At 38.2% G+C, this 22,081-nt stretch overlaps 1 protein-coding gene across 3 annotated transcripts in view; it reads right to left on the bottom strand.

Moving 5' to 3' along the window:
* The window catches only part of LOC114031924 (kelch-like protein 14), a 137,077-nt gene that overhangs the window by 30,737 nt on the left and 84,259 nt on the right, over positions 1 to 22,081 (bottom strand). For all 3 annotated transcript variants that reach the window (XM_027847140.1, XM_027847141.1, XM_027847139.1), the window contains exon 4: positions 2,990 to 3,079. In XM_027847140.1, the coding sequence (XP_027702941.1) occupies positions 2,990 to 3,079 (90 nt within the window). The remainder of the gene's footprint in view (positions 1 to 2,989; positions 3,080 to 22,081) is intronic.

Below are 22,081 nucleotides of genomic sequence, written 5' to 3'. Positions count from 1 at the left end.
ATTTTTTGGAGATGACTAGCCCTTCCAATAGCCATTTAAATTAGGAGTTAAATCAGTGACACCAGGACTATCAGGAGTCCTCAGTCAGAGGAAGGGAAACAGCTTCCATCCAGATTCAATAATTCAGGACTGATTTAATATTCACCAAGAGATGTTCACAATACTAGTACTTCTGATTTTGTTCACTGCTTCCCTCCCCAATGCTGCTTTGATTAGAGGAGTAGGATATGGCAAAGTGAAAGTGGGTAGATGGGCTTTAAGTCTGACAAATTCATATAAGGATTACAGATTAAAACAACCACAACAACAAAACTTCTCAGCTGTACTATCTTATCCCTCTAAGAAACAGCACAGCTACCCTAAATGGGCTCGGATTGGTCAGTTTCTCTCAGAGAATGACATACTTAGATATCCCAGGAAACTTAAAGACCATCAGATCCAAAGCCCTCATTTTACATATGAGAAAAATGACGCATAGAAAAGTTTGATGATTTGCTCAGGGTTGCAATCTCTATAATGGCTAAAGTTAGCTAGCATTTATATAGCACTTTATAAACGTTATCTCATTTTATCCTCACAACCCTGGAAGGTACATGCTATTATTAATCCTATTTTACAGATGAGAAAATTAAGGCACAGAGTAGTCAAGTCCCTAAGCCATCACATACCTAGCAAGTGTCTGAGGTTGGATTTGAACTTAGGACTTCCTCACTCCAAGTCCAACACACTAATTCCCTCTACCATCTAGCTGCCTATGTATCTGAGGTGGGAGCTGAACCCAGTTCTTCTAGATTGCAAATCCCATGACCAAGCCACTTCACCTTGTTGGCTTAGAAAGTTAAGCCAGTTATTTTTCATAAGACAGTAAGTTGTTATAGGTAGGTGTTAGAGTATAGAGGTCATAATCCCTTTCCAATCACTTCTCCCCACCCCTGCTTTAACAGATGAGGAAATTAAGGTCCAGAAAAGGTGAAGTGAATTTTCCAAGGTCATAGAGATACTAAGTTGCAGAGCTAGAGATTTGAACTCAGTTCTTCCCACACCAGACTCAGTGTTTATCCTACTATAACACAGCTGACCTCCAAGTTTAGCTGTTGCTCCAAGGGTTGGGTGGGTAGGGGGTAAAAGTGGAATTGTAAAAATTTATGACATCTCCCTTAATTAAAATAGTAAATACCACCCTGTGGTGAAGAAGAATAATCTTGAATCCTAAGAACTCCTTTATGAAAAATAAAATTAAGGTAAATTTTAGGAAGACTTTTTCACATTTATTTCACGTGAAAAATATGGTACAAATTAAGGGTTAAGAAAGATGGGAGGATGGGGCATAGTATATAGTTTGCCTCAGATACTTAATTTCCTATTTTTAGCTTTGGGAATCTCGTTGCATTATATGAGGTGCTAGAAGATTGACCATGTTTCAGTTTTCTCCCTGAAAAATATGTGTCCTGGTATAATCAGTGAGGTTCAGGTTTATTAGTTATTTTTTAAAAGATGATTTTTTTTAAAATCCCCCATTAGTGGGCCATGCAGTTTGGTTGTCACACTTTATTTTTAATCCAGGTGACAAAAGGGACAGACTGTAAAGCCCTAAGTGTGATTCACTTGAAGACACCCCTTACTTGGAATGTGTATGTGCAGTCATGAAATATTCCATTCAGTTCAAAGGCAGGATAACTTGTGCAGTAAGTGAGTGGAGAGCTTATAGTGGATGGTATTCCTGTCAGTTTCCTGGTAATGCATCAAATCCATCATTAATGGGATAACTCAGCAGAGAGGCTATCAATATCCAAAATGCTCCTGCTTCAAATCCAACCTGCCCCACGTGAAATGTATCTGATATTCAGAGGGTACTAAGCCCAACCTCCTGCCAGCATCAAAGAGATTTGACAATAAGGCTGAAGGGTTTTTCTCCAAAGGCTGTCCCATTTTTCTTCCCTTTCTCTCAAAAAAAAATGGTCTAGAGGGTAACAGGGATTGGTTTTCTTTAAGATTTTGGGAAGTGAACAGATGTAACAATTTTCTATAATTTGGTTTGGTGCAGATGCTGAAATGGCGCATTCACAATAAAATATATGCAGTATATGTAATTTCATCTGGATGTTCTGGGGTTTTAAAGCAAAAATGTGTACCTGCAAGCTGTTTTATGGTTTCTCAGTCATAATTGTCTCTGTTACACAGGCTGCTACAGAGGCAGCTCCTTCTTCATGTGCAAGCTTTTAAACAATATCTTGATAATTTTGTGTATTTTGCAAGGCACAGTGTTCTCTGTGTGTTTAGCACAGAAACATGAAAAATTACTTAATTTCTCTTTGTACTAAATTTATGAAGTAAACACTTATCAAAAAGGGGGACCTAGTGATAATCTGTATAAGCGGCATGAGGGCTACAAACACAGTTCAGAAGGGGACAAAAATTCTGGGTTTGAATCCTATCTCTGATGGTTCCTCCCTATGTGACCTTGGGCACGTCACTTAAACTTCCTGGGCCTCAGTTTCTCCATATGTAAAATAAAGGGATTAGGCTAGATGACCTTTGACATCCCTTCCAGCTCAAGAGCCATGAGCCTATGATTAATGCCTATGATTAAAGAAGCTTCAGCTGAAACCCTTTGGAAGAAAACGGGGGGGTGGGGGGGTGGGTTTGCTTTTTGTCACCACTTTATTATGATAAGAATGCGACAGAGGTGGAAATGATGGTTAAAATTCTTAACAGCTGCTTGTTACTCCAGAGAGTATGTGCTGCTGATGGTGGTAGCATTCCTCGAGGGAAAGGCAAAGAATGCAGGGTCGGGAACATCATGGAGAAGTGAAATCCCCAGATAGAACATCAATGCCATGGTAGATGTGCCCTCAGCTAGCTCAGTGATTGACCCTCAAGATATCGGCACGCAGTCTAACGGCTTCATTCCTTCGGGCTCCACAGAGGCACATTTGCAGAGCCGAGCAAGGAAAAGGGAATAGCTCCATGCTAAAGGCTGGATAGTTACCGTTTGGATTCCATTGGTCTTCTCCTCCCAACACGAACAAGAAGTTTTCCACTTCCACCACACAGTGATGGGCGCTGTTATAGGGCATAACTGTAGGGGGAAAAAAGATGAAAAAATAAACCACCAACAAGATGTATATCATTTTCCATCTTAGAATTTGATAGCTTGGCACACCCGTTATTTGCCTTAATCAAGGCGTGCAAAATCTGAGACTTCAAACAGCGGAAGGAAGCAGGAGGCAGTAAAGCAGGGTACGTGCCAATCCTGAGCTATGTACACAGGGGATCAGTGGTGTGTTGACAGCAGTTTCAGATCCAGCCCCTTTTGATTAATTTTACATAATGTTATTCCACAAATTGCTGCAGAACAGCCAGCTTCTGCTACTCTTCTTTCTTAAGAACTCATTTAGTCACTTGCTCACTTAACTCGTACCCCTAACTACCTGATACATAGGTGGCATTTTTTTTTGAGTGGGGGGGAGAGGGATGACAGGTACATCACAATGACCAGAGAGAGGTGTCATTTCCTGGGAAATACTGTGTTGCTGTAACCTTGAATACACACTGAAAACTGCTAAGATACTCAACCTAGCCTGCTTTTTGCTGGCATGCTTTCCATAAGCAGACTCAGGGTGCTTGGTAGCTTTCTATTCCACAGCAATGAACAAGCTGCATTTCCATACAGTTTGAAGTTTTTAAATTAAGGTCCTGCTGATTTAATGCCTTCTCCAAATGTATACGCTTAATTTCCTGTACAATGCCATTAGCAGCACAATCACACATTTTCTATCTATCTACTTAGGAACTCTTCTGTGACAAAGATCAAAACTGTGGCAGCAAAGTCACAGAGATACACTGTTTTCTCTTCTTTAAAAAAAAATTCTGATGGTGCTAGCTGGGGGAAGAATGAGCTCTTTAAGATACTGCTGAAAACCCAGCTCCTCCAAATTCATTCTCATCTGCTTTTGCTATGTAGGGATACAACACACAGACATGTATGGTTACTCTGTTATTTTGCTACCATCACATCCTATGGTCGATGTATACTTGGCCAGCATTAGTTATCACGCTCTATGCAGAGGCATTGGCCCAGTGACACCAGTAGAAAAATGATGTCCTTGTTCAGCTCATCATATGGGCACCTTAAATCTAGGTGAGGACAAATGGGGAGGTGATGTGGATGTACAGGCAGGGAACTTATTGTTTGTCATGGATCAACAGAGCACTTAGGAAACCAGTGCAGTGGGAAATCAATATGACTCAGGGCCAGCTCTTACTTTGTGCTCTTTTGCCAATGCCAAAAAAAAAAAAAAAAAAAAGAAAAAGAAAAAAAAGACAGAAAGGCAGTCTTTCTCGCACTTGGATTATTCTAGGTGATAGATCTCTCATTTCATTTTATTTTATTATTTTTTTTCTCAAAATACAGCTATGCAGGATAACAAATGGAAATAAAAACAAGGAGGGAGGTGTCTGCTTTGCTACTAAGGTTGCAGCGTCTTCAGGATGGAGCAGGTCCGTGTGTTTAGTTAAGCTTCTTGCCATAGGATTTGTGGCTTCTTGTCCCCCTGGCAACAATGAACAAGCAAGGAGTGTTTTTAGTTAACTGAAATGATCTTACAGCCAGCCTGGAAGAAGCAATTGGTAAAGTACACTTGATTTTGTGAAAAGGGACTGATTAGGAATATAGCAGATAATCACAAATTATGATGACATCTATTCAGTAGAGTTCTGTCACAGACTTGGAGGTCACCTTGGTGAAGTCCTTTGAACCTTGGTTTATCTATCTGCAAAATGGCTATAACTGCTCTGATCTTGCTTTGCTGACATTTGTGTGAGACACAAACACATTTGCACAAAGGCCATTATGATTAAAAAACAGAAAATGTTATCATCGGAGCGTAGAAAAGATGAATATAGAGCACTGATCTGCCTTTGAGGAAGATATGAATTTTAAAATTCATGGATTTAGAGCTAGAAGAAACATCAGAGGTCATCTACTATAACCTCCTTCATTTTACCCATGAGGAAACCGAGGCCAGGAGGAGGTAAATGATTTGCTCAAGATCACACAAGTACATATGTCAGGGGCAGCAGCATTTGAACTGAGGCCCTCTGACTACAGAGGCAGCTAGGTAGTGCAGTGGCTAGAGTACTGGGCCTGAAGTCAGGAAGACCTGAGTTAAAATCTGGCTTCAGACACTTACTAGCTGTGTGACCTTGGGTAAGTCACTTAACCCTCTTTGCCTCAGTTTCCTCATCTGTAAAATGGGCTGGAGAAGGAAAAGGGAAACAACTCCATTATCTTTGCCAAGAAAACCCCAAATGGGGTCACAGCAAGTCAGACACAACTGAACAACATGAAACTCTGACTATAGAATCAATGCTCTTTGCACTACGACACAAAAGGCTTGAATCCTGATTTCAGTGTTTTGTTACTTTGGGCAAGTCACTTTGCTAGCTCTCTAACATCCCCTTCTATATAAAATAGGGATAGTAATATCTTCCCTTTCTATTTCATCGGGCTGCTTTTTGGTGGTTCATTGGCAATTTGTTTTGTTGTTTGTGATTTCACCGGGTGAAGCAAACTCTCAGGCTTCCCTAGTGTTGATTGGGGTCTCTTCTATGTCTTAGAGAAATGTCTAGGGCGTGACAAGGTGAAGTGATTTGCTTAGCGCCACAAAGCCAGTTTATATCAGGAATAGGACTTGTTTCCAGTCTTCTTGACTCCAAAAATTGCCCTCTAGCCACTGAACCGTTTTGCTTCCCCTCAGGGCCCTGGAGAGCATGAAAAGAGAACGGCTGTGAAAGCGTTTGGAAGTTGCACACAAATGTAATGGATCAGATCATTATTTGAGAATTGAGGTGCTAAATACATTTTGGGTCTTTTAATATTAGCTCAACATTGATCTGCCCGTAATTCTTAGCCCTAGAAGTGGACAGAGAGTGAATCAATACTAGAATGTCTTTTAAGCATGCAGTACATGTCTTTTCCTATCCTTTTCACTAGATTTGGGGAGCAGCCTGGGAAATCAGAAGGTACTCTCAGGGACCACCCTTAAGAGATGCAGCACATCCCCATAATTAGATTTCAAGAAAATCTTCCACAAGTTAGGAACTGGGCCATCAACTGCCACCACCTCATTTTATGCCCATCACTGCATGTATGTTATTTAAAACTTCTACCCAACAAAATGCAGGAAGTCCTCTATGTAGGAAAAAAGATTTTTGCCCTTCTTTTAACCTCAGGGGAAGTTTATCAAAAAGCACTGTGCCCTACAAAACTACAACCACTTTTTTTCTTCAGCATGTGGTTTTTATTTTTTCTTATTTGGGAATACATAATTTTACTGAGGCAAATAATAAATAATTTAGTTTTATTCTCATTCAAATATACCTATCATTAAGCTTCATGCAACCAAATGAGAACACTGACACAGACAATGGCTCTTAAACCTTCAAAGTAAGGAGAGGGGAACAAGTCTCAAGGTTACCTACCGTCACCTTCATGTGCAGTCAAATGAATACTAGTGTTTTAAAATCATGAAAGTTACATTTTCTAATGAGAATACTTGAATCTTATTTCTGTATCTTTGTGATGACTTGATAGTTCTTGGAAATCATTTGGAAAGGTGGGAAAAATTCCCAAATTTATTAAAAAATTATTTTACACAGGATTCTATTTTTTAGTATTATGAAAGCAAATTATGTTATTTCTGATTCAAAGCTATAGGAAAATGTTTCAAATATGTTGGGTGGCCCCCAAGATTAGCACTCTGATTAATCTAGCCCTGGTTGCTATGTTTATTGATTGCTCTTAAAATGACACTGACTATATCTGTGGCCCTCCGCAGCTTTCAGCAAAGGTGAACACCTGTCTCACCCTTCTGAGAAAGGTATTTGAGGAGAAGTTTGTACTCCACGCTCAAATACAGCCCAGTGTGAGTTTTTAGCGTGTCAGTCAGTGAGTTAGAGGGAAAGGGTAAAGAGAAGCTAATCAGGATGAAATGAGATTAAAGGCTGTCTAATTTTACAGCAACTGTGATCCATCAGCCACTGGGAAAGTGACAGTGGAAATGAATGATGGAGACAGACAGGTGGGGCTGTACATTTCACTGATTTATCCTCAAATGCACTGGGCCTTATTTTATTGAGTGAACATGACCGCATTTATCACGACTGTCATCTAAACCCACTTCCCTCCATTTAAAAAGGTCACTTTACTAGGAGGGAGTAGGAGAGAGGCACTTTCAAAACAGATTTAAAATCTAATAACACATGTTTATAAGACCCTGTGAACAAATTCTCAACTTTATTAAACAAACTCATTGAGCTAAAAGGAAGAGTAAAAAGCCATTAACCCTCAAAAGAGGATGGGCTTTGGTCATTTGAGTCGACACTTTCATTTAGCTCTAAAATTCGACATGATTTGTGCCTAACATCTCTGCTGCTACAAGCACTGGGAACTCTCATCATGGTCTTCAAAAATTAGGTAAAACCTCTCTATCCAATATTTTAATTAAAAAAAAAACACTGAATAGTTAACAATACTGTTTAAAACACACACACATACACACATACTCACACACACACATACACACACAACAGGGGAGGATATTAATTCACAGTATTTACCCTGCAGAATAACATTAATCATCACCCACTCAAGGGGCGTTAGCAATTGTTACAAGAGGTAGCTCTGTCACAATTAACTTCTCGAGTTGTTAATTGCTTTTCTATAGCTTTAAAGCTGCAAACATTTTAGTAGTTTATCTTTCTGCTTCTTCCGAGATTATGTGCAGCATAACCCAAAGAGACGTGGTGAGGTAAATGGGACAAAAGAGGTTTGGAATCAAAAAACCTGGCTCTGTTTATAGCTCTGTGACCTCTGGCAAGTCAAAACCTCGCTGGTGGTGCAGTTTCTTCATAATAATACGTGTAAGACCCACCTCATAGGGCCATTAGGACCATTAAATGAGATAATATCTGTGAAGCACCTTGTAACCACAGACTCAGAGGAAATGCTCTTTCAAACAAAATCTTTCTCTATCTGGAAACAGAAAGTGAAAGTCAAAGAATACAGGTAAACCTCATTTTACACTAGGTGTGGTTAATTTTTCAATGTGCAATTATTGAACACCTATAGTTTTACAGCTTTGCCAGGCATTGCTAAAAAAAATGTCTAACCCACTGTCTATAAATCTAATCACTTTTTAAACATGCTTGGAGAAGCTTCGTATGTAAGAAATCAAATCCAACACAAATGATCTGTTCTATAATTTCAATGTTCATATTTTGGATTTGTTTAAATTGAGATACTTTTTTTTAAAAAGAGCTGGGATAGAGCTGTCACATTATTAAATGCAGCAGCCTATTACAGATAAGACCTTAATTCAGCCTTATAGATGAATTCAAAATGTCTGTGAGTGACCAAATCCTTTTATTAGTCTCTAGTTTCCATTTTCCAATGGTTCACATTTTTTTCTTACTAGACATTTTTGCATTACATAATCCAATACCTTATGATTATACAGTAAAAGAACATAGAAATCATCATAAGATTTTGAATTAGAAATGACTAATTTGGGTGTTCTAAATCTAGAGTTCATGAACTCAAAAAACTGGTAAGTGGATTTCAATATAATTGGTTTCCTTTGTAATCCTATGTATTTTATTTTATGCCTTTAAAAACATTATTCTGAGAAGAGGGTCTTAGATTTCACCAAAGTGATTCATGAAACAAAAAAGGCCAAGAAACCTCAATCTAGTCCAATCCCCTCATTTTACAGAAGAGTAAACTGAGAGCCTCTGAGGTGAAATCACTTGCCCAGCTCTATGATGTCCTAAACTGTCTGGGTCTACATGTTCAATGCTTACTTGCCTCAACATACGTATACTCTGTACTAGCCTTGGGTAACCTAGGTAATTTCAATTGTGAGAGGTTTTCATCTGTTCCTCAAAAAGGGGAAATTCTCAGTAAGCCAGGGACCTAAGCTTGTGTTAATTACATCCTGGCCCTATGTATACACTACCTATTGCTACTAATGATCAGGGGTTCCCCAATATTGCAATATATGACAAAGCGTATAGCTCTACTTGAAAAGGATATGGAATTTATTAAAAAAAAAAACCCAAACAAAAAAAAAACTGCAGGTCATCATGAAAGCCCAGTGTAGAGAGAATAGATAAGAAGGACATGATTTATTAGGCCATTGATATCCTCAGACCCTCAGATACATACAAATTAACAATTCACAGCGAGATTTTATTCTCTGATTCAAGGCCTATGGGTCAGTGCAATTTCTTGTTTTATAGGATATTTTTGTTAGAGACAACATCTACACTAGGTAAATGGATTATTGCAGATAACATTGCCATGTTGATGTAAGGTATATGGAGTTAGGTATTAGGTGGTACCCTGGATAGAGCCCTTACCTTGGAGTCTGGAACACCTGAGTTCAAATCTTGCCTCAGACACGTACTTGCTGTGTGACTCTGGGCAAGTTGCTTGACCTCAGTTTCCTCCTGTGTAAAGTGGGGATAATAACAGCATCTACTTCTCAGGGTTGATGTGAGGATTAAATGAGATAATGCAAAGTGCTATGTAAAGCTTAATGCAATATATGCATGTTAGCTATTATTATTATTACATATCCTTAATTCAATAAAATTATACTATTAGAGAGCTTATATAAACATACTCTGAGAAAAAGTAGCTTTTTTAAAAATACTTGGTTTTTAAATAGCATATTTTGCCTCAGGAATTTATATGGTTTTACACTTTCTGTAATAGGGTTGATCAGGGTTCTTTGTCTTCAACTTGGTGAGTTTAAAAAGAACTGAGCCATTTTTGGTTGATTGCAGCACCCTACAGAGGGTGTAGACATGCCTTCTGGTCCTGGTTAGCCCATGTGTGCTGCTTTCTAACTCACTGAGGGCAATAATTGATTCTTATTATGGACTGAGGTCAGCCATTGTGGGTTGGAGCCATCCCTTTCTACTGAGCCTAGGAAAGGGAGCTAACTGACCTCTGAAGAGATCATAAAAGAGCTGAGTTCAGATCAGAGAACAGCTTCATGCCCATAGCCTCCATCCACCCACCCAAGAACCACTAATGGCTTCCTTGAGGCAGAGAGATATGTTGCAGTCACACATGCTCTCACCCACATGTCCTCATACCCCCAGCTGCTGTGGACTTCTTCCTGAAAGACGCCCTTTCATCTACTCTGTATATATGCTGTATACCTAGGTATTTCCATATTTCTCTGCTCCTTCCCCTCTCCTCCTTTTCCATTAGCATGTGAGTTCCTCAAAGGCAGGGACTGATTTTTTTTCCCTTTCTTCAACACTGTCAGCATTTAACACACAGTAAATGTTGGGAGCAGCCAGATGGCTCACTGGATGGAATGCTGGGCCTGTAGTCAAGAAGACCTGAGTTCAAATCCAGCCTCAGACACTTACTAGCTGTGTAACCCTGGGTAAGTCAATCAATCTCTTATTGCCTTAATCCACTGGAGAAAGAAATGGTAGACCGCTTCAGTATCTTTGCCAAGAAAACCCCATAAACACTCTTGGTGTCCTAGAATCCACAGGGTCACAAAGAGTTGGACACAGCTAAATGAACGAATAACAAAAAAGTGTTGTTGACTGATCGACAGTTAAGAGAGCCCCTGGACTTTGGGTTCCTGTCTTCAGTCCTGGAGAGGTGGCAGTGTCATCTCAAAAGGCTGAGACTGCAACTGTGAAGAGGTCTACATGGAGACTCACATAGCCAAGTTCTAGTGATTACTGAACCCTAGGCTTTTGAAGGAGTATTGAAAGTCCCTAAAGCTTTAATATTATGGAAGAATGTCAAAATTTCCCAGACTCATTACTTAACATGAGGGCCTGGAGCTGGAGGCATATCAAGGGAATGAACCACAATAAGAAAAACTAAAACTTGTCCTTTATAATTACTGTGAATTATTTGGATGATTCAGGTCTGATGGGAAAGGAGTCACTTCTCTAACAACTATATGTCCATTTTATTTTGGGGGGAGAGTCCATGTTTTTTAACTATAACAAAATTGGAGGCTTTCATGGGACCCTTGGGTAAAAGTAGGACTCATCTGTATGTCAAGTAGGAGATCTCTCTAACAACCCTAAGTTAGTTTCTCTTCCAAGGGGAGTCCAGAGCCCTAGGGTAGTATTGTATGCCTGGAGGCTTATAGAAGAACCTGTGGCAAGTTTCTGGAGAAGAAAATAATTTATTTATATGCTATTGATAGTCTTTTGTGTTATTTTTAATTTTTTTGTGGGGTGAAAGAATGACTGTCCTGAACCTAATACGCATTATTACCTTGAGTGCTTGAATGGGAACCCAAGATCCTTTTACTCACTTCTCTGGAGACCCAGATACAATCTGTAATTTAAGATTACTTAGAGGAGCCTCAGGGAGAGACAAAAAGAGCACAAGAGATTTCATAATAGTGGATTGGCTCTACAAAAACCAAAGCTTTAGGCTCGAGGCTTGGGGCTATATCCTTTAGAAAAACTGAGGTACCGGATAAATAGACTTTCAATTTAGTAGCATGATTGAGACTGGAATAAAAGTGATCCTGACAGTCACCTAGCTAACTGTCTAGTTATCACCTCTCTTATTCTGTAAAGCAGAATCACAGAAATTTTGAGTTGTAAAGGACCTCAGAGGTCATTGAATTCAATCTCACATTCAAACATGAATTACCTCTGCAGTATCTCCAATAAGTGATCACTCAGCTTCAGCAAGAAGATGTTGATAGTCACACTACTCCTGTAACAGCTCACTCTAGTTTTAGATAGTTGTAATTGCTAGTAGAAATTTCTTTATAATTAAAAAAAACAGTCTGTTAACTTTGTGTGTGTGTGTTTGAAGTTTGCATCCACTTTATAAAAATACATTAACTTAGAGGCAAATAGTCTCCATTCAAGTTATAAACACTTGCTAGATTAAATACTTTTAGGCATTTCATTTCAACAGCAAGAATAAGTAAACTCAACCTAACAATTTGAAATAAGGTCATGCAGGACACTTAAAATTTAGGCATTCTTCCACATGACAGCCATTCAAATATTTTAAGACAGTTACCATGTCTCCCTAAGTTTTATCCTCTTAAGGCTATATTTCTCCAGCCCTGGTGTGCTTAGTAAATGGCTCAGATGTGTGCCACACCTGGCTTATGCTTTATGCATGTCTATGATCCTCAGATCTTTTTACTGTCCCTCATATGACACGATGGTGGCCCTCGTCTATCCATCTAAAATATGGCATCCAGAATTGAATAAAATATTCCAGTTTTGATATGAGCAGAGCAGGGAGTACAATGGAGTAATTACCTGCCTTTTTCTTGATGCAGCCTAAAATCATACTGGCTATCATAGTTACCTTTATACTACTAAGTCACACTGAGATCGTATTCTACTAAAATCTCTAGATATTTTTCACATTTAGTCATGTTTCCTCCATTTTACATTTATGTAGCTGAATTTTGGAAGCCTTGTGGAACTTTATATTTATCCCAATTAAATCTAATCATATTAGATTCAGTCCATCATCCTAACTTGTAAAGAACTTTTTAAATCTTGATTTTTCTATCCAATGTGCTGGTAATCTCTTCCATTTTCAAATCATAAGGAAACTTAATGGCTATGCCTTCTGTGCCTTTGTTCAAGTCATTAACAAAAAGGATGTTGAATGGCACTAGGTCAAGTATGGATTCCTGGAGGTATATGTACTAGAGACCTCCCTTCTGACTGACATTGATCTATTAGTGACTACTCTTTGGGTCTGATCATTTGATCTATTCTAAATCCATTTGACTATAGTATCATCTAATCTACACCTCTAACTTTCCCACAGGATATCACAAAAGACTATCACATGCATTGCCAAAAAAAGATGTATTCTTTGTCTAAAACATTCTCCTGATCAATTGACCTTGTCACCTTGTGAAAAGAGAAAGTGAAGCGAATCTGTTACAGTCTGTTCTTGACGAAGTCATTCTGGCTGTTGGTGATTACTGCTTACTTCTTTAAATGCTCACCAACCATTAATTTAATAATATATCATATACAACTTTGTCAGGTATTAAAGTAAAGATCATTGGCATATAGTTTGCAAATTACACTATTTTTGCTTTTATTTTTAGAAATAAGAACAGCATTTGACCTTCTCCAGTCCTGTGGATACTCTCTCTTTTGAATGACTTTTCAAAGATCAATGCTAGTAACTCAATAACATCCACCAGGAATTTTTTTTTCAGTACCATTCAGGGCAGATAACTCCTTAAAGGAACCTAGGTGTGTCCCTTGCCATCTCTTCACTTCTTTTGGGTTTCAAAACTCCCTGTTGACCAATCCCCTAACCCCCATTCAAATTGAAAAGAGTCCAGAAGTCAGAAGATTCTTCATTTAATAACATTTTTCTATTTCACAGTTTTTATAATTCCCCTCAAAACATAAATAAGAAAAAAGAAAAGAAAAAGCAAGCAGAAAGAAGGTAGAAGAAAACTACATCCTTTGTTCAGATGTATATTTAATCCCTTCCTACAGAACTACAAAGACGCAATTAAAAAAAAAGAACAAAGAGTTTTCTGGTTAACTCAATCAATTAAACAAAAAAAAAAAAAACCTATGATGGAAAAATATAAGCCCCGAGTCGATTTCTTTGGCCTTATTTATACTGTCTTGTGGACGAAAGTAACCTGCCAATCACCAATATTCCACTTCACTTTGCATGACATTGGCCTTACTCAGTCTTATTCCAGACAGTTGTTACTGAAGAAAACTTACATAATTAAATATAAGCACTTGACTCGAGAAAGAGGCTGATGTGTTTTGTGTGTCTGGGACTATGACAGAATCAAATAAGCAGCATCTGTTCACAATTCAATCCAATGAGGACTAGAAGATTGTGGTTATTTTATTCCTCCATAATGAAAATTGTTACAGGATGAAGATTGCTAAGTAAGGTGTTGGTATGGCCTGTGGGTGCTTTTAAAAATTATGATCGATAAGTGAAGAGATGGGAAAGAGTGATGTGCAAAATGACCTCTCAAAGGGTCCTTCTAGCTACAGTCTTCTATGGTGTACAGTCCTATTGCAGCCCTTCAAACCATTAACTCTGAGCAAGAGATAAGACAGTTAAGACCGGTTTTAGCTTCTCCAGGACTGAAACCCTGCTTTCTGATTTTTCATGTATTTCTCCAAAATGCACAGCGCTTACTACGTACTTGATAATACTCGCTGATTTATAGTTTAATCCCTAGGCAATTTTCTTCACTACAGGTTGATATCCAGAGGTATGGAAGTACCCTAAAATGGGGTTTCTAGTAGCTCATTAAACTAGTAGTTCATTTCTCATTATAAATTTAATAGATCATTGTCTCATATTCATTTTATTAGAAAATTTTCATTTTATGTTTTTTTTCCTAGATTATAATTCAGTCACTACAATCTCAACCTTTTAAGGGGCATTTAACTTTCATCTTGTAGTGATGGGAATTCCCTAGTGGCATTAGTTAGCACTTCAAAATCAAATTATTTTCACTTCTAGAAACTAAGGAATCCTTAGGAAGGAGAAGTGGAAATCAATTTCAATATAAAATTAATCTTCCTGTTCATGAAACTGTGTTGATTTCTTCCAAGTATTTTAATAGATGTGTTGATGAAAGAGAAGATATATCTTTATCTATATCTGTATATGTGCATGTATAAATTGATGTATACTATATTTGCATATCTGCTATAGATGTCTAAATGTCTATGGATGGACATAGAAAGTAGGTGTAGATGCATATACATATATATATATATAGATAGATACATGCATATATCTGTGTGTATATATATGTCTATATACACACATGTACAGATGAAGACATAGATATTATAGGTACAGATATAAAACCTTCCCTCATCCTCTATACCCCTAGCTGGAAGTGATCTTCTATATTTAATATTATTGTTTGGACCTCTTTTATCTTATTACATTCTAATTTAGATGTACTGGGGGTGTGATTACATTCTTAGCTAGAAGTGCTGAGGGCCAAGGCCCGACAATTTCACCTTTGCAACATCTTTTACATATCCCCCCTTCTTTTCTATGATGCTTCCATCACCTTCATCCAGGTCCTCATCACTCCACACATGGATGATCACAGTAGCCTCCTGGTTGTCTGCCTCAAGTATCTCCCCACTTCAGTCCATCCCTCACTCAACTATCAAAGTAACAATCATAAAGCACAGGTCTGACCATGTCACCACCCCCCCATTCTATAAACTCCAGTGTCTCTGTATCACCTCCAAGATCAAATATAAAATTCTCTGTTTAACACTGAAAGCCCTTCATAACCTGCCCCTGCCTTCCCCACCATCTTTTCAATCTTCTTAAATCTTACAATCCCCCACACACTCCTCTGATCCAGTGACACTGACCTTCTTGCTGTTCCTTGAACAAGATACTCCATCTCCTAACTCTGGACATTTTAACTATCTTTTGCATAGAATGATCTTCTTCTTCATCTCTGATTCCTGGTTTCCTCAAGACCCAGCCAAAATCCCACCTACTACAGAAAGTCTTTCCTAATCCATCTGAATTCTAGTTGCCTTCCCTTTGTTTATTATTTCTGATTTATCCTGCATATAGCTTGTTTGTACTTAATTATTTGTATTTTGTCCCCTCCCATTAAATTGTTAGCTTCTTGAGTGCAAAAGCTGTCTTTTACCTTTCTTTGTATCCACAGCATTTAGCACAGTGACTGACACATAGTAGGTGCTTAATAAATGTTTACTGACTGCCTGAGTGACTCACCTTAGGCAGAGATGCAATTTTTTGATTGGCAAAAGTAGGTCCCCCCAACTCCAGTCCCACTCAAGGTCTGAGTGGACAGTCGGTCCTTCCCTACCACGGGAACCCACCTCCCTGAAGTCCACTGCTACTCTTGCCCAAATTGCTACAAGAACAATACAGCAAGAGGCAGTATGGTTTAGTGGAATAAATGTTACAACTGGAGTCGGAGAGGACCTCAGAGCAAATCCTAGCTCTACCCCTTGCTATCTGTGCAAACTTGTACAACTCACTTGACTTCTCTGGGTTTGTTTTGTAATTTGCATCATGAGGGAATAGGACTAGTGACTGCAGTTTGTGGAATAGGGGGTGCCATGAAGAGAACTGTAATTTAGATAAATCATTTTGGCAGCTGAGAGGTGAATCACATCACAATCTCATATTTCGCTGTCTATATATATTCACATTAGTTTTATCTTTGGTGAAATTAGAAAATGGCCAGAATCCATCTTCCAAGAAACATACCTTTGATCCTGAAATAGCATTATTGTCACCCTGTAGACTTCCCTTTCCCAGGCTAAATAATACCAATTCCTTTAACTTTTCCTCATAGGTGTTATTTTTCACACTTTTAATCATCTTAGTTGTTCCACTCCACCAAATTCATTAAAATGCTTTATTTTAGTTTAAAAATTATTCATTTGAGAAGTAGAATGAAAAGTAGTGCTTTTAGCTCAATGAGAAATGAATGACCAGGATGATTCCACCATGTGCTGACACTCAAAAAGCAGCACATTTTAAATAATGAATTGATTCAAATCTCTGAGAATATAAATTGCAGAATATCTGTATTGGTAGAAGTTTCCAAACCAGGAAGCCCTCTATGCATATGGAATCACAACCACAGATCCAGACCTAATAAAAATAAGGATGATAATGATGATGATAATGAAAATAATAACAATTCAACGTTTTTATCAGCCGTCATGTACTACCACATGCAAGTCATGGTACTAAGTAAGGCAGCTAGGTGGTATAATGGACAGAGTGCTAGACTTGTAGTAAGGAAGACATGAGTGTGAATCCTTCCTCTGACACTTACTAGATGTAGGGCCTTGGTCAAGTGACTTAACTTCTCTCACTATCAGTTTCCTTATCTATTAAAAGAGATAATAATAGCACTTAACTCCCAGGATTATTGTGAACATAAAATGAGGTGATATATAAAAAGTGCTTTGGAAACCTTAAAGTACCATAAAAATATTAGGTATTATTATAGTAGGGAAGATAAGACATATACAGAAAAAGGTCCTTTTCTGTTTTACCTTCAAAATCTCAAATACAGAAGCATTTACCTTTCTGTTATGCCCATGAGGCCATCAGTCATAAATACCATGCCTAGGAAGCTTCAGTTAGTTGGCCAATAAGCATATATTAAGTGCCTACTATGTACCAGGCACTGTGCTAAGCTTTAGAGATACAAAAGTAAGTCAGAAGACAGTACCTACCCTTGAGGGGGCTCATGGCTGAACAGAGGGAGACAACAAAGAAACAAATATGTACAAACAAGCTATATATAGGTTAAATAGGAAATAATCAACAGAGGGGAGGCACTACCATTAAGGAGGCATGACATTAAGGCTTCCTACAGAAGGTGAGATTTTAACTGAGACTTGAAGAGAGCCAGGAAGGCTAGGAGGTAGAGTTGAGGAGAGAGTGCATCCTAGGCACGGGAGAGAAAATGCTCAGAGCCTAGGGATACCGGTACTTCAAAATACTGACACTACGGACTCTGGGTTTCAATGTACTTCCCAGGATTATTTAGCTGGTTCAAGTCCTTATTACCTACTTATTTGCAAGGGCCTTCTCACTGGCCTCCTATTCTTGAAGGAAACTAGGATAGTTATGAGGTGAAGATGAGAAGTGAGTGCATTCCAGGAATGAGGGAAGTAAAAAAGCATGGAATCAGGAGATGAAGGGTTTTTTTGTGTGGAAAGTGTGTGACTGTGTGTGTGTGTGTGTGTGTGTGTGTGTGTGTGAGAGAGAGAGAGAGAGAGAGAGAGAGAGAGAGAGAGAGAAGGGAGAGAAGTAGCATGTAAGACAATGTAAGCAAGTTGCCAACTACGTGGAGGGAAGTAAGAAGGGACCAGGTTGTGAACGGCTAATTTTAAAACCAACAGGAAGACTTTATATTTGACTCTAGAGGTAACGGGGCAGCCGCTAGAATTTTTTGAGAAGGGAAGTGACACTGATCTGCCTTTTAGGAAATCACTTTGGTAGCTAAGTGGGGGGTGGTTGGAGTGAGCGGAGACTCGAGGCAAGGGAAACAACTAAATGCCTATTGCTGTAGCCCAGGTAAGAGGTGATAAGGTCCTAAACTCAGGTGGCGACACATGGAAAATGCTGTGAAGGCTGAAAACAAAATTTGACAACAGACTGGATATGTAGGGCAAATGTGAATGAGGAGCAGAGAATGATATGAAGGTTGTGAATGTGCTTGACCGAGAGAATTGTCTTGAACGATAAATGGGAAATTTGAAAGATGGGGTGGGTTTAGGAGGGCAAAAGAATAAGTTCTGTTTGGCCATACTAAGTTTGAGATTCTTACAGGAAATCCACTTTGAGATGTCCAAAAGTTAGCTGAAGATGAAGGACTTTAATCAGGAGAGACTACAGTGTCTTAGGGGTCAGCCATGATTACTGGATATTACATAGATGAACCATCAACACAAGAGAAGTAGGCAGAAAGACCGGAGGAGAATCAGGAGAGAGTAGTGTCATAAAATCCAGAAAGAAAAGAGGATCCAGGAAAAAAAATGGACAACAGTTTCAAATTTTTTAGAGAATTAAAAAAGTAAGCCAGTCAACAAACATTTATTAAGTGACTACTACATGCCAGGCACTGGGCTAAGTGCTGGGGATACAAATAAAAACAACAGTCCCTGCCCCAAAAGAGCTTATAATCTAAAGGGCAAGGATTTTTAAAAGGTCATTAAATCTGGCAAGTAAGAGATCATTGGTGACTTAAAGCACTCTTAGGTGAAGGTAGCAACTGGCATGTGTCTGGGATGGCCTGATAATAACAGAATCAGATTAGAAGGGACCTTGTAGGTCACTGGGTCCAATCTCATCTTGCAGATGAGAAAAAAGACCTAGACAGGTTACATGATTTGCCCAGGGTCACATAACTGGTGCACAGCTTAACCACTTCCATAGTCAGACCATTTGCCAAATTCACCAGGACTCCAAATGCATGAAATAGAACAGAGGTGTCACATAGCCCCATGTGGCCCCAAATATTCCCAAGTGTGACCTGAATCAGATTAAAATGTAATTGGGAAATATTTCACAAAATAATAAAAGTAAAATAAAACAGATAATATTACATTTAAAACTAAGTCAATATACAGCCCACAGGATCCTTATATATGGGTTACTGGCTCCTATTTCTATTTGTTTGACACCAATGGTCTAGAAGGTTGCTCTGCCCCGTCCTTTGTTACGCAGTATCTACGCAGAATAAACTGGAACTGGTAGGAAAGGAGTTTTAACAGGATAGCAAGACTTTTGAAGGAACCCAAAACTGTTGCTTCTATTCTGAATCCCAAATATAAAACATACTTTTAAGATTAAAATCTTAAGTAAAGTTCTAGTAAAAGAGAGGTTTTCCCCTACCACAACTACCTTCATTCATTTGTGTGCTTAAAAAGGTAATTTAAAAACCACCCTGGGAGTCAGTTAGGCATTTTTTTATCTTGTTGAATATATATTTTGGTGAGTATACACTGTGGAGAAATATAGTTTTTGGTTACTGCTGCACCTGCCTTAGACAAAGTCATTTTTTTCACGATTAAAAACAGTATTGAATGGTTTCCTAAGTAAAGGCCAAGTTTAGAAACTGGATGTTAAGACTGATCAATCTTTCAGTCATTGGGGGAATGATTGTTCACATTGAAAGGAAAAAAGTTGATAGATCTGTAAGAACCAAGATTCCCAAGCTAAGCAAGATTATGGAAAAAGGATGTATAAAATGATATTTTTCTATGGTTCATCGATGAAGTTTCTAACATTTGTGTAAACAATAAAGTACTTTAAAAAAAGAGATTATTTGTAACTTTGGAGAGGACAGATTCAGTCAAATGATGTCAGAAACTGAATTGGGGAAAGGGAAGGAAATTATCATTTATAAAGTGTCCATTATGTACTTGGCATGGTTAAACACTTTTTTTTTAAACAAATATTAACTCATTTGGTTGGTATTATTATTATCCCTATTTTACAACTGAGGAAACTGCAGAAGACAGAAGTCAAGTGGCTTACCTAGGGTCACACAGCTAATAAGTGACTAAGGCTGGATTTTAACTCAGGTCTTCTTGACTCTAGGCCCAGTGCTCTACCTACTGCACCACCAGCTAACTCAATTTTAGAGAGTTTTTTTTAATTTATAAAAGGGATTTTTTTAGGGTTTTAAAAACTTAAAATTCATTTATCTATTTTTAACATTCTTTTTAAATTTTGAGTTACAAATTATCTCCTTTCCCATCCCTCCCCCACTCACTAAGAAGGCAAGCAACATAATATCAATTACACATTGAAATCTTACAAATCCATATTTTTATATTAGTCATATATCCAAAAAGAAGCAAGAAAAATAGACAGAAAATTACACTTCAATTTGCACTCAAGTGTTTATCCATTCTCTCTCTAGAAGTGGACAGCATTTTTTGACCATGGGTCCTGTGGAATTGTCTTGGATCATTGAATTGATCAGAGTGGCCAAGTCTTTCACAGTTGATCATTATTACCTTACTATTAACTATGCACAATGACCTCCCAATTCTTCTCACTTGACTTTGCATCAGTTCATATAGGTCTTGCCATGTTTTTTTTTTTTTTCCTGAAACACTCCTCTCATCATTTCCCACAGCATAAAACCAATCACAATCATATGCCACGACTTATTCAGTCATTCCCCAATTGACAGGCATCCTCTCAACTTCCAATTCTTTGCTACTACAAAAAGAACTGCTATAAATATTTTTGCACATACAGGTCCTTTTCCTTTTTCTTCGATCTCTTTGAGATACAGAGTGAGTGTTGGTATTTCTGGGTCAAAGGGCATATACAGTTTTATAGCCCTTTGGGCATAGTTACAAATTGTTCTCCAGAATGGTTGGACCAGTTCACTACATCACCAGCAGTTCATTAGTGTTCCTGTTTTCCCCTCCTCCCATCCAGCATTTAACATTTCTGATAGGTATGAAGTGGTACCTCAGAATTGTTTTAATTTGCCTTTCTTTAATCAATAATGATTTAAAGCATTTTTTCACAGCTTTGTTTCTTCTTCTGAAAACCACTTGTTTACATATTCTTTGATCATTTATCAATTGGGGAATGGCTCTGATTTTTATAAATTTGATTTCAGTTCCATATTCAATATATATGTGAGAAATGAGGTCTTTATCAGAGAAACTTGCTGTAAACATTTTTGATATTACTTCATTGTCTACAGTACCTTCTGGCAATGTAGTTTTCCTGATTATCACTTTTAATTAGGTCCATTTTTGCTTTTGCTTTATCTGAGATCATGATGGCTACCTCTGCCTTTTTTTTAGTTCAGTTGAAGCATATTAGATTCTGCTTTAGCCCATTATTTTAACTCTGTGTGTGTCTTTCTGTTTCAAGTGTGTTTCTCATAAACAATATATTCTTGGATTCCGGTTTCTAATCCATCTGCTATCAACTTCTATTTTATAGCTGGCTCATCCCATTCATATTCACAGTTGTGATTACTAATGGTGTATTTCCCTCCATCCCATTTTCTTCTGTTTCTTCTTCTCTCTCTTTTTATCCTGTCCCTCCTGAAAAGTCTATTTTGCTTCCAACCAGTGCCTCCTTAATCTGTCCTCCTTTTTATCATGTCTCCCACTTCCCCTTTTCTCTTATCCCTTTTCCCTCTTATTTCCCTATTGGGTAAGTTACATTTCTATACACAACTGAGTGTGTATATATATTCTTCCCACTTTGAACCAATTCTGATGAGAGCGTTGCTCTCTGACCGCCTCCATTTTCCTCTCCCCTGTAAAAGTTCTTCCTCGTGCACCTCTTTTATATGAGAAAATTTTTCCCATTCTACCTCTCCCCTCTTTTCCCAGTGCATCCCCCTTTCTCACCTCTTCCTTTTTTGGGATCACTCCAACGTAATTGACTTATATCCATGCTGTCTTTCTATGTAGAACCCTTATAACTGCCCTAATAATGATAAAGTTTAGGTTATATGTGTCATCTTCC

The sequence above is a fragment of the Vombatus ursinus genome, unplaced genomic scaffold, assembly GCF_900497805.2.
Source record: "Vombatus ursinus unplaced genomic scaffold, bare-nosed wombat genome assembly UNPS02015255.1, whole genome shotgun sequence".
Classification (NCBI taxonomy): Eukaryota; Metazoa; Chordata; class Mammalia; order Diprotodontia; family Vombatidae; genus Vombatus; species Vombatus ursinus.
Note: the sequence above shows the minus strand (reverse complement) of the source record. Positions and strands in the feature narration are given on the sequence as shown.